This window comes from Geotrypetes seraphini, chromosome 9 (genome assembly GCF_902459505.1).
Source record: "Geotrypetes seraphini chromosome 9, aGeoSer1.1, whole genome shotgun sequence".
NCBI classification, from domain to species: domain Eukaryota; kingdom Metazoa; phylum Chordata; class Amphibia; order Gymnophiona; family Dermophiidae; genus Geotrypetes; species Geotrypetes seraphini.
The window spans coordinates 122,750,183-122,769,895 of NC_047092.1; the positions used below are offsets into that span (position 1 = coordinate 122,750,183).

Sequence of the window (19,713 nt, forward strand, 5' to 3'; positions counted from 1 at the left end):
CCAGATAGCTCACTGACTTAGCATAGTCCTTCAACCTTATGCATGGTTGCTGGACCAGAAGAGTCTACGGTACATCTTTCAGAGGATGCCTGGGGAGACCCCCAAACAGACCTGCTTGCCAACAACAAAAATGTAAAACTCCCATTCTATTGTTACATATACTCATCTCTGAATTGGCTGGCAAGAGATTCTTTAACCATAAACTGGTCTTCGCTCTTTCTCTATGTTTATTCCCCTATCTCTCTCACAGCAAAGTCCCTGCATAAATTCCAGCAGAGCCTGTCACAGTGATTCTCATTATACCCTATTGACTTGTCAGAATTGCTTCCCTTGTCACAGTTCTTCCTACGTGCAGGCTTCAAATGTTTTCATTTCTCATCATCACACTGAATAAGAGCTCCCTTGTTCATCTGGTCTCAGATTGCTAACCCTGACAGCCTGGAAACTGAAAAATGCTAGGCTTTCAGTGTCTACACAACATATATTGATTTCTGCAAGAAAATCATCAACCAGGCATACCTACAGCTTTTAATGGAATAGGATCTCCATCTGATGTTTCACAAATGGCCACAGCCCCATTATATGTCTTCCTGATACTATGCTGCACCACCTTTGCCATCTGTATTGACTGGGCCTACAGACCTCTTCCATCAGAATATATCTCGGCAATCTGTCAGCCTAACATGTCCTCATCAATAGGCTCCTAGCTTCACAATATCCATTATTTCTTGATTCATGAAGGGGATTCTTCATGTCAAACTGCCAGTACAGAAATTTCTGGTGGTGTGGGACCTCTCAATCTCTCATGGGATGCACTTTGAACTATGGAGTATATTCACTCTAAGATGCCATCCTGAATGTACTTTTTCTCATAGAGGTCATCTTGGCTAGAAGAACAAGTAAACCAAATAATAATTGCTTATGAACCATATGAGGGGCCGCTGAAAAGTTCTCAGCCCAACCAAGCCTCTTAATACACTGCATCTTCCTCGGTCTGGGTTTCAAGAGCAGCACAGTTAGGGCAATTTCCATCAAGTGCTATATATATATATATATATATACTTAGTCCAGCAATTTTTTTCTACTTTTTTTGTTCTTTTGGAAAAATATGGATCAAAAAAGTGGAAAATCATATAGCACTTGATGGAGACTGCCCCAATTGTGTTGGTTGGGCTGAGAACTTTTCAGTGGCCTTTCATATATCCAGTTCCATCACAACAAGGTAGTTATTTTGATCAAAAGTTGTAACACCTTGTAACCTCAGAGAGGAAAATATTGCTTTCTACATTTTTGCCTGAACCTCTCCATGCAAAAATCCCTCCACACTGGACTGCAAAGGGGCTCTGCTTACTTTCTCAATATATCTGTATAGCTGTTTATCTCTTTTAGTATTCCAGTAGCCAAACAAACTTTAGCAAATTTGCCTAGCGTCTTGCATCCATTTCTGTTATGAACTGGTACTTCTCTAAAGTGAAACTGGCACTTGTAAAGTGAAACCTTGTTAAATCAGAGACACTGCAGCTATTTTGGCTATTCTAAAGAGTACTTCACTGGACACCATATGCAAAGTGATGACTTGGTCTTCACTTTACACTTTCATTTAATACTTTCTCTTGGACCAGTCGAAGATGCTGCATTCTGCCAAGTTATGCTGCCCAGCCTGTCTTTGGAACATTTGTAACTCTTGCATCTTTCTTTATGACAGGGCTGCCGCTGGATAATGAAGTTGATAGATATGTGCAGCTATGAGTTTTGGATTCACTCACTTGTGTGCCTGACTCAATCCTGCTTGTCAAGGGAAAAAGCATTTTCTTCTCACTTGTAACAAATAATTTACCATTAAGCACACAATCCCTCCCATCTCCCTAAGCATTACATTCCTCCTTAAGCTGTGCAGCTAAGTGAGACACTGAGGAGACCACTGCATGAGAGGGCTGCACATGCTCAGAACTTGACATTGGTTCTATATTCTGGAGAGCTATTCTGTCCTAATGCAATTAGATGACACCTAGTTATATGCATGACAATCTTTCTGTCTGTGGAAAACTTCTGTTACAAGTGAGAAACGATGGTTTATGAGTAAAGGTTTTTGTCTGTAATGGCATACTATGAAAAAGTAAAAGTCTGTTACTGTTGTAACAGTGACATGGGCTGTGCTTCATACCCATAAGCCATGTATACTGAAGTGTTAAAAAGCAAGAGAGAGAATCCCAGAAATAAAAGAAGTGAAGGAGAAAAATGTAAACTACCGGTAATGCCTTTATTATGGAGTATAATGCTATAGTTAGCACCTCCCGTTTAAGGGAAAGGCATTTGTTTTTTAAATCACTTTTTGATTTTTCGCTGAGATGGTTGTTTCTGTGCCCTGTCAGTTATGTTTGATACAAGTTTTTCAAATATCTTACTGAATTCTCTTTTTTCGGCTAATTTTCTACCTCAGTCTCATGCTATGAATTACATGCCTTCTTTATTCCAGAACAAATTGGTCTTCAGACTCCTTCCTCATCTCGCCACATCTGATGCTCAAGATTCATGATAGAATCAAATTCTACTGCAAACTTAGCAAAGCAAAATTACTGAGGCATGCTCAGAATAATGAACATGCAAATTAATGGAACATTAGTAAGCAGCCAATTAAATATCACATTTTTAATCTTTGCTAATTTTCCTAAAAGCATGCCTGCTTTCCTAAAAGCATGCCATTCCCTTATACCAACTTTCTCTATTAATAAGTAAAAAGCCCTAGCATTATATCCCCAGCCCCCTAAACTTTAAAGAAAAGGCCCTGGTGGTCTGATGGAACCCTCACAAAAGGCCCTGGTGATCCCCTAACCCCCCCCCCCCTACAAAAATAAAACTCAGAAAAGTCCCTGGTAGTCCATCCAGTGGGACCCCTGGGTCCCCCATTCCCCGAAGTCCATCCTGATGGCCTAGCAGTGACCCCCTCCCAACCCCTTCCTACCTCTTAGGACAATGTCATCAAAATGGTGGCACCCTGCACATCCTGGGATGCATTGGGTGAGACCTATACCATATAAGGAAAAACTCTGTTACATGGTAGTTAGACCCCACCCAGTGTATCCCAGGATGCGCCAGATGGGGGTAACACAATTTTGATGAAACCACCCAGGGCAGGAGGGAGTAGATATCCTTCCCTCCTGCTTCCCGCAGAGTATGAAGGGATTTGAGGGGGAGGGGGGACACTGCTAGGCCACCAGGGTGGACTTTGGCAGGTGGAGCCTTGGACTGGCCTGGTTTTTGGAGGATGGGGATTGGGGTCTTTTGGGATGGGTTTAGGAGAGGTTCACCAAACCACTTATGGATTTTTTTTTTTTTTTTAAAGTCTGGGGGAATTGACACAATGTTTGGTGGTGAAGGGGGGATGTTGAGGGAGGTGCGATGTTTGTTTGACTGGGCCAGAGCCAGTTTTTATTAACAGGGAAGGGTCAGGTCAGTGCTTGGGGGTTGCGACATGGCACAGCTGCATTGTTGGGGAAGCTCATTTGGGGCAAGGTTGTCAAATTAGCAGGAGAGAAGGGGTATCATTAGACACTCCTAATGCTGCCCCAGACCTGGCCTTCTTTTTTCCAGTTCTAAAGGCACCTGAGAGCTTTTTAAAGAATTTGTGTGGGGTACTAAATGACCATGTTTAAAATGCAGTCTGAGCTAATGATTTTGATCCCATGCTGAAAGCATTAGAGCATTGGGTGGCATTCCAATACCAGTATTACTCACCTTTAGTGCTGGTGTTATGTTTTGAGTATCATACCATGAGTCACTCAAGTTGGTTAACATATATCCTTCATGAGCAGAAAGCTATAACAGACCTTCATTCTCTCCCTATCTGTAAGCCCTATTTGGCTAGAGGAAGAATGTAGTCTGATTCCTAAGAATGACACATACACTTGTGATCACTCTCTGTTGGGTGTTCCTAGTTAAACTGCAGCTGCACTGACTTCTGCAATGTTTAGACTAGAGGCTGCCTCCACATTTTGGAAGAAAAATAATGTTTGCAGGAAGGGCTTGGGGTTTAGACAGGATAATTGCCCTGGGTCCCATGCTGAAGGGGGCTCCCCTACTTGATGCTGAAGAAGATACCACCTACTGGTAGGCTTTGGGGCTCACTATTAAATTTTGCCTTGTCCCTAGATAATCCAGCCTATGATCTGCCCTTAATTGTCATTGATTTGTAAATTACAGTTCATTCAGTATCAGAGAACTTAGAGAAAAAAATGTATTTAAAAGAATATAATTTGTTGATATAGACTGCCTGACTAAGATAAATACCTTTTTTAAAATCAGGGTTCTTGAGGCATAGAGAAAAAATACTTGGTAAGGATCACTCTAATAGGGAGTACAGTGGAACCTCAATTTGTGAGTGTTTTGCAAGATGAGCAAAACACTCAGCAAACTTTTGACTCGCAAACCGAGCACTGCCCCGATAAACGAGCACTTACAGCCCAGGAAGCGCCGCTTCGGGGGATTCCTCTTCCATCTTCTGGCCAGCCTTCCACGTCGGGTGCCTTCCGCAGGTTGGAGGACCTCTGTCTGTGCCTGCGTGGCCGGGTGCTGTCCCGCCTGCACGTAGCATGTGATGCGCACAGCGTCAATCATCGGCATTGTGCGTGTCGTGCACGGTGTGCGGGTGGGGTGGCACTCGGCTGCGTGGGCTCGGGTGGGAACTCTCCAGCATGCGGGGGGCATCCGACTTGGAGGCTGGCCAGCGGATGGAGGAGGCATCCCTCTGAAGCAGCACTGCGGGGTTCTCCGGCGGCTGGCGGACATTAGAGGCATCCCCCCCCGAAATGGCACAGTGGGGTTCTTCTTCAGATGATGGATGGAGGAGGCGAACGGAGGAGACGGCACTGCAGCACCCGGCACCCGACAGGTACAGACCCCGGGTTCTGGAACGAATCGTCGGTGTTGCCACTATTTTCTAAGGGGAATTTTGCTTTGATAAACGAGCATTTTGGATTACAAGCATGCTCCTGGAACGGATTATGCTTGTAATCCAAGGTACCACTGTAATTCTATAAAACAGGCACAAACATTTTTGAGCCATTTACATTCCTAAATGGTTAAAATAATGGGTAAATGCCAAAGAATTCACCCAAATATATTTTAGTGGTAGGCATAGAGTTCATTTAAGTGGAGTCTGGGAGTTACTCGGTTGTGCACAAAAGTTTTATAGAATGCTGTAAGTTAATGCACATATTTCTGGCATTTAGGCAGATATATCACCTGCTACTTTTCTTTATACACTATACACTGTTTCAAAATAACAGCTGAGTGTACAATAATACTACTTGGCTCACAAATAAGCATATGGTAGAGCTATAAAATATTATGTGATAAATGCACACAGTAACACAGAAAATGACGGCAGAAAAAGACCCTCATAGTCCATCCAGTCAGCCCAACAAGGTGAACAGAGACTCACCCACCACTCCATGTAGGCCCAGGTCACCCATGTTTAAATGCTGGTTGTGAAGTCACCACTATGCCAATATAGGCAGCCAAACATGATAGGAATGATATGTGGTGATTATCTGAGAGTATTCAAGTTACCAGTCAAGATGCCTTTCCCTCCCTCCTAAGCTGCACAGTTCCCTCACTCACAGTATGTGACAATAAAATGATCAACACACTATAGTTGCCACATGCGGGACACAGACCTTACAAGTCTGTCCCCCATCTGACTCCGTTCCCGCAGTATCTCTTCTATTTTAATGTTATCACTTGACCTCTCTGCCACTCTTGATCTCGTAAATCATCATAGTCTTCTGGATCAATTACAACAAATTGGCTTACCTCTGTGCAAGATCTTATACCATTGTCTTTCAAAACACAAACTGAAGGCCCTTCAACCTCCCACCTTAACCACTCTTCGAAAAATGCCCCTTTTTGCTTTGGTCATAGAGCGGCAGTCAAAAGGTCTAAGATGCCTCTAGATACGTCTAAAAACCTGAAAACCCAACTGGTGAGATGTGTCCCGAGGATTGGGTTAAGAAGCACTATGTTATTCAGCCACTGTATGATTTAGGGTGAAAGTCAGGTACCTTGTCTCCAGAATCTAAGCTCTACATGACTTGGGTCAAGCAGTGTTTCTTTTTTAAATCTGAAACTAGGTATTCCATGATTAGGCACATAAACCTCTCACTGGATTAGAGTGAATAATGCTTTACTCAGCAAGCTGTTGTAGCAGTAGGATCCTGATAAGAAAATAGGAAGTAGAAGTGATGGGGAAGTGAAAGAATGGGGGGAGCAGAAATTAGGTTTAGATAGAAACAGTCACAGATTTTGGAGTTTTCTTCAATGATGCTTTTTACATAGAAACACGATGGCAAAGAAAGGCAAAATGGCCCATCCAATCTGCCTATTTGCAGCATCAACTATCTTCTCCTCTCCCTGATCCCATATGTCTGTCCTACACTTTCTTAAATTCAGACACCGTCTTTGACTCCATCACCTCTTCCGGGAGACTGTTCCATGCATCTACCACCCTTTCTGTAAAAAGGTATTTCCTTAGATTACTTCTGAGCCACCTGTTAACTTCATCCTATGTCCTCTCATTCCAGAGCTTTCTTTCAAATGTAAGAGACTCGACTCATGCGCATTTACGCCACGTAGGTATTTCAATGTCTCTCTAGAAAAATACTAACAATAATAATCTTAAATAAATTACTGCAGCAAAAAAATTGTTGCAAAAATGTTATAAGCCAAGTGGTGGAACTATCCTTTGAAAAAACATTTAAGTAAAGTGGAGAAAAAAAGCCTCAACTAATTTTATATGCAGACAGCAACCCAATGAGTTTTTTAGCCATTCTTACTCTATATCATAGGCAAAAAAAACTCCACTATTTCTCTAAATGAAATCTTTCAAAATAGGAAAATATTTCACCACTGTGCACAGGGAACAGGAAAAAGAGCCTTCAGGAAGGTAACACTTATCTTCACAGCTGTTGATGTAAGTCAGGATCTCGATCCAAAGACGCAACGATCTTACTGCAGTCACATTTCCGGCATTGAAGTGAAGACAAGGAACCGATGTCTAGATCCAACAAGGCACTTGTTTCACCAACGAATGGCTGCTTCAGGGAATTCCCTCCTATTCCGTTCCGGTGAGTGTCATTTGTTATCCCCACCAGAATACCTGGCCTCAGTCACACATGCAGAAAACAGAAAAAAAAACCCTTTTCAAATACAAACCCGCAAACTGAAAGTACTGTTGTACATAAACTAAACCCTAATATTCCATACTCTGCACACAGTACACCACAAGAGAAATAGAAAGAAATGTATTTCTTCCTGAACAGTCCAAAATATAAAACCAACAGATATAAATTTTCAAAGTTGACATATTTCAGTCACTAAATTGAAAATAACCATTTTTCTACCTTTTGTTATCTGGTGATTTTGTTTTTATGGTCATCTTGTTCCATCTGTGTTCTTAACTCTGTTTCCAAGGCCTCCTTAATGCATTTGCTGTTTCTTTTCTCTCCTTCACTTTTTGCACTACATCCTTCTTTGGCACTCAATCCTCCATTACCCCAGGTACATTAGATAGATTGTGAGTCCATCGGGACAGGTAGGGAAAATGTTTGAGTACCTAATTGTAAACCACTTACATAACTTTGATAGGTGGAATATAAATACCTAAAATAAATAAAGGAAATTTCTTCTACTGGGACTTCTCTAAGCTCTTCTGAGCATACTCCCCCATACTCCAGGGACCACTTTGACAGGTCATGGACCCGATGGGCCGCCGCGGGTGTCACTGCTGGGCGTGATCGACCTCTGGTCTGACCCAATGGAGACAACTTCTTATTTTCTTCCCCCTCCTCCTGTTTCCCAACTGGGCACTTCTTCACCCATAGAACTGAATGCTGTGAGAATTTGTTCTTCTATTTCTTTCACAAAATTAACTACAGTTTTGCAACTTTTAGAGGCTCAACAACAGAGTGGAACTGTGAGAGACTTGCAAGAAGTGTCACTTAAAAGATATATGGAAATTAAACTTTCCTATGGAGGGGTTGCTCAAAGCAGTTCTTGCCTAAAATACCTCTTTCTCAAGATGTTGTAGAGAAAATTACCATTATTGATAGTAAAATTTCAGTATTAGAAACATTTGACTGCTGATGAAACCCATGTGACTCCTCTACAGGCTGCTTCTGTCTCTGTCACAGTATTATACTCCTAATTAGAAATGAGGAAAAACACCTGCAGAACTAGAAACTTACATTTACTTAATTTTTCCCTGTATATATTTGTCTCCTCAAATCAGCTTGAGGAAATATCTTGGAGGCAGTGGCGTACCAAGGGGGGAGGGCGGTCCGCCCCGTGTGCAGCCTTAGGGGGGGTGCACAACCGGCCAGATCCAGAAAATGGTTGATCGCCAAGGCACAGTGAGTTGATCGCGGAGCCCATCCCGGGCTCCGTGATAGACTCACTTTGCCTTGGCGATCGACCATTTTCTGGACCTGGCCGGCTGTGCATCCCCCTTAAGGCTGCCGTCGGAGAAGAAGTTCGGGCCAGCCAATCGCTGCCTGGCTGGGCAGAACTTCCTCACCGACGGCAGAATTGACGTCGGGGAGAGGAATGCTGGTCGGCCCGACGCAAGAAAGCAGAGAGAGCTTGGGGCAGCTGTGGCGGCGGCTTTGGGGCCTGTTCCCCGATGGTGGCAGCAGTGGCTTGGTGGAGGGCAGGGAGAAAAAAAGAAAGGGGGCAGGCAGGGAGACAGAAAGGAAATAGAAAAAAAGAAAGGGCAGGGAGAGAGGAAGAAAAAGTTGGAGGGAATGAGGTCTGGAGGAGAGGAAGCATACAGGCTGAAAGAAGGGAAGAAAGATTGGATGCACAGTCAGAAGAAGAAAGTGCAACCAGAGACTCATGAAATCACCAGACAAGGTAGGAAAAATGATTTTATTTTCAATTTAGTGATCAAAATGTGTCTGAATTTATATCTACTGTCTATATTTTGCACTATGGCCCCCTTTTACTAAACCGCAATAGCGGTTTTTAGCGCAGGGAGCCTCTGAGCGTTGAGAGCAGCCCTGGGCATTCAGCGCAGCTCCCTGCGCTAAAAACTGCTATTGTGGTTTAGTAAAAAGAGAGGGGGTATATTTGTCTATTTTTGTATGGTTGTTACTGAGGTGACAGTGCATAGAGTCATCTGCCTTGACCTCTTTGAAAAAAAACCAGAATAGGAATGATAATTAACATTTTCTCAGCGTACAGTGTGCTTTGTGTTTTTAAAAATTTTTTATTGTTGGTAGATCATTTTGACTTGGTCATTTTAAAAGTAGCTCGCAAGCCCAAAAAGTGTGGGCAGCCCTGAGCAAGAACGTTGAAGCTGCGTGTGGCTGCCATAAAGGTCATCTCTGATACAACCGGAAATTGCATCAGAGACGACCTTTACGGCAGCCATATGCAACTACAACGCTCTGGCTGCTGTAAGAAGGCAGGTTAGACATCGCCGGCCACAGTGCAGGGAGGTTTGTCGGACCCGGCCTGTTGTTCGGGGGGGGGGGGGGGGTGTTGCAGATCTTGTTGATGGGCCTGTGGTGGATGGAGAGATTGAGAGAAGGGGGCAGATGATGGAAGTGGGTAGAAAGGGGAGAGAGAAGAGGTCAGATGATGGAAGTGAGGAGAAGGGAGAGCAAATGCTGAATGGAAGTGGAGAAAGAGAACACATACTGGATGGAAGGAGGGATAAAGAAAAAGGACATATGCTGGATGGGGGAAGAAGATAAAGTTAGTGAGATAGTGGAGGGGTGAAGCAAAGGGGTGGCATGCTGTGGGTAGACATAGTGAAAAGAGGGAAACTGAGGACTGCATAGTAAGAAAGAATTTAATTTAAACGGAGGCAGAAAATAAAGAAGAAAGACCAGAGAAGGAAAGGGAAGAGATAGAGGAGAGAGAAATGCCAGAGAACGGGGAAGGAAACAGAGATATCAGACCTGAGCAGAGGAAATGAGAAGAGAGAGATGCTAAAAAATACAGGGGGGAGGGAAAGAGAGATGAAAGAAGAAAGATGCCAGACCATGAGGGAACAGAGGGAAGATGATGGATGCCAGACCAAAGGGGGGGTTCTAGAGGAGAGATGGAAGGGGGAGGCATAGAGTTTCTGGAAGGGGCATAGAAGGAGAGAAGATGCCATATAGGGAGGGGCAGAAAGATGGCAGACAGTGGATGGAAAGAAGACAGTAACAAGCAGATGAGGAAAGCAGAAACCAGAGAAGACAAAGGTAGAACAAAAATTTTCTATTTATTTATTGCTTTAGGAGACATATGTTACTGTTTCTGTGCTGTTGCATTTTATGCAGAGTCCAAATTCTTGCTGGTTCAGTTTAACCTTTGTCTATGTATTTCTATTTTATCCCCCCTTTTACAAAACTGTGGAACGTTTTTTAGCACCAGCCATGGTGGTAGCAGGTCTGATGCTCAGAATCCTGTCAGAGCTGTTACCACCGTGGCTAAAATCCACACTACAGTTTTGTAAAAGGGGGAGGGGTTAATTTGTGATGACATATTCCATACTAGGCGAAGGTGTTTTCTGTGTTCTGTGTGTTCTAAAGACATGGTTTTCTGTTAAGATTGACGGTGTAGGATTGATCTGTACTGGTCTGGCTTGTTTAGATTTACAATGGGTGTATTGATGTACTTCTCACTGCAATATGTAAGATGCTGTCTTTTCCTAGGTACTCATGTGTGACGTGTGGCTTGTTACTAAAAATCATGTTTTTCGTACAGATGGGGGGGGGGGGGGGTGCCCAAAAATGATGGGCCCCCGGTGTCACATATGCTAGGTACGCCACTGCTTAGAGGTTCCAGGATTATCTTCTGTAATTCCTATTTGCTAATATTTGCCAGATAAAGAGAAAGCTCCAGACAAATCAACAAAGAATGGGCCAATTATTATTCACAAATGTTGACTTATCTGCTTTTCTTGAGGACGTTAAAGATATTATAAACTCTAGAGCAGGGGTGCCCACAGTTTTTTGGCTTGCGAGCTATTTTTAAAATGACCAAGTCAAAATGATTTACCAACAATAAAATTTGTAAAAACACAAAAGCACACTGTACGCAGAGAAAATGTTAATTATCATTTGTATTTGGTTTTTTTCAGAGGTCAAGGCAGATGACTTTAAAATATACAATGTCACCTCAGTAACAACTATACAAAAATAGACAAATATATCCCCTCCCCTTTTATTAAACTGCGATAGCGGATTTTAGCGCAGGAAGCTGTGCTGAATGTCCTGCGCTGCTCTCGATGCTCATAGGCTCCCGGCGCTAAAAAACACTATTGCGGTTTAGAAAAAGGGGGGCCATAGTGCAAAATATAGACAGCAGATATAAATTCTCAAAACGGACACATTTTCATCACTAAATTGAAAATAAAATCATTTTTCCTACCTTTTTGTCTGGTGATTTCATGAGTCTCTGGTTGCACTTCCTTCTTCTGTAAAGCCAATATTTATTTTTCTGCCTTTCTTTCTCTCTACCCCTGCCTGCCTGTCTTTCTTTCTCTCTACCCCTGCCCCACCTCTTTCTTTCTGCCTTTCTTTCTCTCTCCCCCTGGCCCCCTCCCCTTTTTATTGCTGCCTTTCTTTCTCTCTCCCCCTGCTCCCCTAAAGCAATCGTGCCTATTTCTCCACTTCCCTGATTATTTTCCTACCCCCACCCCCAAGCCACCATGCAGATTTCTCCCTGCTGATTACCCGAGCCAGGCCTGGCACATACAAGTGCTGGGCCCACAAGACTTCACCTCTGACGTCAATCTAACGTTGGGGAGGAAATTCCAGGCCTGCCAGGCAGCGATTGGCTGGCCCAGAACTTCCTCTCTGATGTCAGAATTGACATCATAGGTGAAGTCTTGTGAATCTGGCGCTTGTACGCGCCAGGCTTGGCTTGGGGAAGCAGTAGGGAGAAAAAGATTACAAAGGCAACGTGATCGACTCGCATTGCCTTTGTGATCTACTGGTCGATCACGATTGACTATTTGGGCACCCCTGCTCTAGAACTACTCTGTTGGTGACTTTTGTTAATGAAAGAAATAAAAATATGGTCTTGAAACAATACTTTAAGAAAGATATATACAGTATTGTAGTGCAGAAGCTTTCTTGTTTCCAGATGTAGCTTGAGCCACAACTTAGTTGTAAAAGCTTTTTGGCTCTTAGGACTTAAGTGTTGGCTTTAGGAGCTGCTTTTTTTCCTTAAGTATCATTGCAAATGCTTGATTACTTTCAGAATAAGGATTATATTTTCTGGGATTCTCTGCAGTTGGAATAATTTCTTCAAGGTCATGAGGGGAAAGTGTCAAGAAAAGGGGTATATTTAATAATATACTTTGGATGCATAATAGATCTTATCTGTTCAATCTGGATTTCTGATTTCGAAATTTTTTTTTAACTATTACTATCTTCGCCCTTGATGTGGACTAGCAGGATATGTTCATGATTTATTACTTGTGTTTTGTTCCTTGAATTCCTTTGTACTGTAATCATTAACTTGTACTATGTACAGCGTCGGCATCTATGAGACAAACTTGTTTTTTCTTGTTGCATAGAAGTTTTTGGACCACTGTTCGGTTGCAGAAATTAGATAGTTCTAAGTCAAATAGATGATGCTGGCACTGTCATTTGGGCACAGGGACACTGGATCACCTATTATTCTATCGTCCCTTGATACTTACCTTCTGGAGATTTATTTGGGGACATATTAATTTGATTTTAGAGACTGTGATTCCGTTATCTTATGAAACATAATTTGTGGGATGTTATTATCCCCTAAGCCACTAATAGATAGACATAAAAACAGACTGTTTGAGATTATGACTGGGATAGCCATCCAAATGGACACAAGAAATTGGAAAAACTTTGATCGCTTGAAATTTAGTTTCTGGTGGCACTCATTATGTCTTTGTTATAGGATGGAAAAAATGATAAATGATCAATGGAGTAATACTAAGGTATTTAAACTAATATGGAGTCCGTTGACTAATTTTATTAATAATAATTGAATGAGTTATTAATACATTTCTGGTTATAACATACACATCCAAGGGGTAGGGGGAGGGCTGGGGATATCTAAGATTTTTACAGAAGTTAGATTGGGAAAGGTTAATGAAAGAATATATATATATTTATATATATATATATATATTCCTGTTTAGTCATTAGGGGGGAGGGGGTAAAAGGGATTGTTCATGGGTTTTTTAAAAGATGAATGTGCTTTTTCTTGATTCATTATATGTACTTTTAATTGTTGATGGCACTGTTGTTGGTTTAGAAAATCAATAAAGATTACAAAAAAAACTCAACTTGTACTATATAAATATCTAAATAAAAAAATATTAAATTACTTAGTTGAGCCAGGATTATATTAGTACTTCCTGTGATTATAATTTTGGAAATAAAATGTTCTTGTAAACTGCTTTGAGTTATATTCTCAAGAGGCAGGAAGCTTGGATGTGGGTGTTTAATATACATACTTGGCAATAAATATGTACACTCAGTGCCACTGAATCTATGTGTAGTGATGCTGACTGCCATCTGAACTTAAATGTACTGTATATTCTATCCATGTGGAGGGCAATTCTATAGGCAACTGCGGCTATGCACCCCTTTCATATACAAATGCCCCAAAATAGCATTTCATGTACTTTGGTGCCCCAAGCACTGCTTTATAAGGGTACACATAAGCACTATAGAATGTAAATGCAAGGAAGCATATACTACGACTACTATTATTTCTAGAGCGCTACCAGACATACATAGCACTGTGCACATGGGAGGAGCATGGGCAGGACTCCCAGTTATGTGAGTAACTTATAGAATGTTATAAGTTATGTACTTTTTTACCAAATTTGCCTGCCTGCTGTAATGGTGCATCTTGATGATGATTTTGCCTATCTTGAGATCAGCAAAGAGCACTGTTGGCCTTAAGCCTGATATTTTAAGATTATGTAGAAGATAATGACAGATAAAACTATGGGCTCCTTTTACGAAGGTGCACTTTCGTTTTTAGCGCACGCACCGGATTAGTGCGCGCAAGCCAAAAAACTACCGCCTGCTCAAGAGGAGGCAGTAGCAGCTAGCACGCACTATTCCACACGTTAAGGCCCTAACGCACCTTCGTAAAAGGAGCCCTATATTGCTAATGCTTGTTTGTTGCTGATTTTGATTATGCCACAATTCATAACATATCAAAATGGTGTAAAGTCAATAACTTCAGCCACATATACATACATGTTATGCGTGCCGATGCCAGGTGTGATAGTATTCTATAATAGCATTTCAGTGTCTAGAAGCTTTTATAGAAGAGACCTCACCATGCTCCTTTGGATTGTGATCCTTGTTGCATTGCAGTTTTATACCTCTACTGTGGAAGTAAATATATAAGCCTTTTTCAGATGTAAACCAACAATTTACTTATATCAAAGGCCTTTTATAAAATTAGGTCATGTCTAAATGTATGCTTAAAAAGGCATAAATGTGTGCCCTCAATGTAGGCACAATTTCTGTGTTGTATTAGTATTTTGTAAAGATATGTTGGTGCCTTCTTGCACAATTACCGGTAACTGAGACAACCTGTTATAAAACTACCCTCCATAAGGGTAGTGATGGATTGGTTAAGGGTGTTTGAATAAAAGCCTTGTGACCAGGAGATAAAAATGCCATGGACTAATGGAATACTTGAGTTTACTAACAGAGAGGCCTTTTATAGCATAGAATGTGGAATAGAGATAGGCCTTTATAGCATTTTTAGATGGACTATAATTTCATACTGTCTCTTCAATTTTAATGATTCCTTAGTTCAGGGCCCTTGCCTTTTAATAGTCCTTTCTCATGTAACAGCTAAAACACCCTTTTTGTCAGAAAGAAAAGGTCTCCAGTCCTCTTCTGATGGGGCTTTCCATATCTCCTCTGTTCACTTCATATTGATAATTCATTTGATATTATTTTTTCTCTTTTGCTAGTTCCTGTTGATTTTCCACAAAGCAGCAGCTGGTGAATTGGAGGAAGACAGTGGATTGATGGCGCTCGCAAAACGATCGGAAATAGATGTCTCATTGGAGGGTGTAAAAGGAGCCAAGAACTTCTTTGAAGCCAAGGTAATAATCTGCTTGGATAATATGCTTCCAGGGTCAAACTACTACAAGGGCAGTTGAAACTGCAGACATTTATATATCATGTAAAATGACAAGTAGAGCCAGCCACATGGAGCGGTATGGCTGGCAGGGATCCTCTAGCCCTGCTATCTTGAGAGAATTGGTTGTTTGGGCCTGTGCTGCAACTCCTCGCCATTCTTCTTCCTAGAGGCTGACAATGAGAGCACAATAAGAACATACACTTATGAGATAGGTACTTCTTGAAACTGATTGTGTCTATCTTTAGATCAGAATAAAGCACTGTTAGCCCCAAGCCTGAAATTTTAAGATTACATACAGGATAATGACAGATAAAGACCATATTGTTAATGCTTGTTTATTGCTGATTTTAACTGTGCCACAATTTATAACATATCAAAACAGTGTAAAGTCAATAACTATGAGAGAACTGGAAGAGTCAGCAGGAGGAGGGTGCTGCCTGCGAATCCAGTGCTTCAACTAGAGCTTATTTTTGGGGTAGGGCTTATATTAAGACCTACCCTGAAAATCATGCTAGGGCTTATTTTCAGGGTAGGTCTTATTTTCAGGGAAATACAGTATAAATAACACCACCAAACTGAATTCCACATACAACTTAAGTGTTTTTAATTGGTTTAATTGGTGTGGTAATTGACCATGCCATTAAAAACCCATTAAAAAGTGAAGCCACCAGAACTTCCCTAAGTATTTCAGAACCCTTAGATATTGTATATCTCATCTGACCTCATAACTTGTTTAGCTAATTCTTCATAAACACAATTATCTGAAAATTGGTGTCTACTGCATATCTGTTCCTATTAGCATTTGTCTTCTATGGTTCTACTCCTGGTCCTTCGTTTGTGACTACAGAACAGAAGTATTTAAGTTATTCTGCTTTTATCCTTATCTGTTTCTACATATTGCTCTCCTTTACCCTTGAGCCTCAAAATACCACTTTTTTACACTTGTTCCTGTCACTAATATAACTAAAATTGTTTTGTCCCCCATTTAACCTTATGGGCCATTTTTTTTCTTCCATTTGCAGCATTGCTTTCCTGACTACTTTACCAGCTTCTCATAGGCTATAATATCCATTAAAGCTATCTTCCTCTTTCTGAGAATTCTGTTTACTATTCCCTTTTGTTGCCTTCCATACTTAACCAGTTTCTAACCCAGTTGGTCACTTTAGGACCAAAACTGAGGACACAGTGTATTTATAAGCTACCTATATGGAGCTGTGTCAGAGGCTATGCTGAAATCTAACTACACCATATCTATCACTCTCCCTCCATCCTACTCTTTAGTCATCCAGCCAAAGACATTAATTGAATTTGCCTGATGAGGCCTATTTCTAGTGAAACTATGTTGTCTTGGGTCCTGCAGTTCTTTTTAATTCCAGAAACTGTATTATCCTCTGTTTTTATTGACTACAGAGGTCAGATGAAGTTGCCTGTTGTTCCCAACATCCTCCTTAATTCCGTTTATGTGAAGAAGTGCCAGTTCATGCTGCTCCAGTCCTCCAGGTCCACATCTAGTTCCAGAAGCATTGAAAAGGTCAGACAGTGGAGCTCCCGAACCTTCCCAAAGTTTCTTCCATACCCTTGGATAAATTCTATCCAGCCTCATCACTTTTAGTTTAGATTTTCACAAATGCAGTCTTCTTGAAAACCCTTTAATATCTACTTTATGTCCATTCCTATTTGTATTTGTGTTTTGTAGTTCTTCCAGCCCCTTATGAGTGAAAACACAAACAGACATATTTGTTAAACAATTCCGCTTTATTTTCAGCAGCTTCTAAGTATTTCTCCCCTTTACTAACATATCTTATATAAAAAAAAAAGTATCTCTTTCCTTCCCTTCCCCCACCCTCACCATTTTAATGTATTGTGGGTTTGTTCTAACAGCAGATCAAACAAACATATGAAGCAGAATAGTTTGATTTCAACAAAACTCATGCCTGACATGGTCACGTTTCGCATGAAGGCTACATCAGAGGCAAGAACTGTAGGCAGAACAATAAAATCCAAATATAATATACATTCCCAAAAAATTAAAAATAAGCACATAGAAGTCAATAAAATCATTCTATCAAATCATGATATATATAATTCCCTAAAACCGCAGAAAGTGAATAATGGATCCTATAAGAAAATCAGGGTTAGGTTCCCGCATAGAACAGCACTTGACAAAAACCATATAGAACATTCAAAATGTTACAAACATACTTTGTTGTTTGCAGTACTGTTTATAGAAATAACATTCATAAAGAAAAAAACTGCACAGAACTGTGCTGGAAAATAATTATTGTACAGTATTGCACAATAACAATAAGCAATTAGGGGCAAATTCTATAAAGGACACCTAAAGTTAGGTGTTCACAATGTGAATGTCCAGCATCTTAGGTGTCCAAATAGATTGAATAATAAGCACAATTAATTTGATTTGATTTGATTTGATTTCTTATATACCGCTATACCGTGAGGTTCAAAGCGGTTTACAATGAAGATAGATTAAAGATACATTAAAATAAAATAAATAAAAATTGTACTTTGGATTTCCCTAGCTGTCCCGAAGGCTCACAATCTAGCTAAAGTACCTAAGAAAACAATAAATAAAAATAAAATAAATAAAATAAAATAAAGTAAATTCCAGTCAGACAATAGGATCTGATGTTAGAAGTTCATAAAGACAATATGCCAAGGAGCGAAAGCTGGTATGCTCCTTGAGCCCTGACGTATGCAGCCAAGCCAACACATAATATTTCAGCCATGAGGTTTCCCAGGAAGTAGTAATGAGTGCCAAAATACAGGCTAGTCATTTAGATCAGAGTCAATGCAATGCTAAAATGCAGGCATGTCATTTGGATCAGATGACCTCTGTAACAGCCAGACAACCGCCACTATCATCTCGGTGCATCAGCTGCATTAAACGGTCAACTGCCACCATTCTCAGATCCGATATCTAGTATGGTATAGAACCCTGCTGGATCGGGGGAGGGGCGGAGCTGTGCTCTTAAGTTTCTGCCACTGCTTCTGCTGCCTGCCGCTGGTTTCGGTGTGGCCCCGGCGTCTCCTTGTGCTCACTGTTATCCCCTGCTGGATCGGGGGAGGAGCGGAGCTGTGCTCATTAAGTCCCTGCTGCTGATTCTGCTGTCTGCCAGCATCTCCTCGTGCTTAACCGTTAGCCCCTGCTGGATCAGGGGAGGGGCAGAGCTATGCTCTTAAATCCCCGCCACTGCTTCTGCTGCCTGCTGCTCTTTTCGGTGTGGCCCCAGCGTCTCCTTATGCTCATCGTTATCCCCTGCTGGATCGGGGGAGGGGCGAAACTGTGCTCTTTAGTCCCTACTGCTGATTCTGCTGCCTGCCGCTGGTTTCGATACGGCCCCGATGTCTCTTCGTGCTCAACCGATTAGCCCCTGCTGGATCGGGGGAGGGGCGGAATTGTGCTCTTAAGTCCCCGCCACTGCTTCTGCTGCCAGCCGTTGGTTTTGGTGCGGCCCAGGCTTTCCTTGTGCTCACCGTTATCCCCTGCTGGATCGGGGGAGGGGCGGAGCTGTGCTCTTAAGTCCCTGCTGCTGATTCTGCTGCCTGTCGCTGGTTTCGGTACGGCCCCAGCGTCTCCTCATGCTTAACCGTTAGCCCCTGCTGGATCGGGGGAGGGGCGGAGCTGTGCTCATAAGTCCCCGCCGCTGCTTCTGCTGCCAGCCGATATTTTTGGTGCGGCCCCAGCGTCTACTTGTGCTCACCGTTATCCCCTACTGAATCAGGGGAGAAGGAAGGAAGGACACAGGAAGGGCCTTTAACAAGTAATAATTTAAAGTTAGACATCCAAAGGATGTGCGTGATTCACAGAATAAGTATCCAGAATTTCATCATCGGAAAAAGCTGCGCCTAAGGTGTTGGGCATGGTTTTAATATGGACGTCCATTTACAGAATCGCTTGACACTCAGCATTCTTAAGCATTCTAAAATATCTATATTCTTGCCTAAAATGTAGGAATTGCAAAACCATATCTACATCTGGGCGTGAGCTGGGTGCTAGCTAGCTGCAGGTTAGGCATGCTGGTGGCGTCCAGTTATAGTGGTAGGGGTTTTGATTTTTGGGGTGTACTCCCGTTTGATAGTAAAGTAAGAAGATATTTCATTTTGTATTACTCAGCAAAGCACATGATAAAATATATTGCATACTAACCCTCATTCCTAAAAGGTTAAGAAAATAAGAAGAGAAACCCTACTCACAATGGCTGTGGTTCAAAGTAAGTGGACATGTCTGATGCACAATCTTGACATTATTGCGACATCATCAATATGCACCTAGATGGCAGAATGTCACTAACAAATAATGGGAACTCCTGCCTAAAAGGAAGCTCCTGTGGCTTGGTGGTTAAAGACACTTCTTCCATCTTCCAAAGGTTGTGGGTTCAAATCCACCCCCACCCCACCCCGGTACCTTAACAGCTTCTTTTTGGTCTCATAAAAGAGTATGGGTTGTGGACAGGTATCAAAAGGACTTTGTCATTTCCAGGGTAAAGAGGGAAACTTATTTTTACTCTGAGATGGCTATGATCTCCTAAGGTATCATCT

At 41.7% G+C, this 19,713-nt stretch overlaps 1 protein-coding gene across 1 annotated transcript in view; it reads left to right on the forward strand.

Annotated features, from left to right (window-relative positions):
• Nucleotides 1-19,713, forward strand: part of EFHD1 (EF-hand domain family member D1) — a 106,582-nt gene that overhangs the window by 75,691 nt on the left and 11,178 nt on the right. Inside the window, exon 3 of the mRNA XM_033959248.1 lies at nt 14,981-15,115. Within this exon, the coding sequence (XP_033815139.1) occupies nt 14,981-15,115 (135 nt within the window). The remainder of the gene's footprint in view (nt 1-14,980; nt 15,116-19,713) is intronic.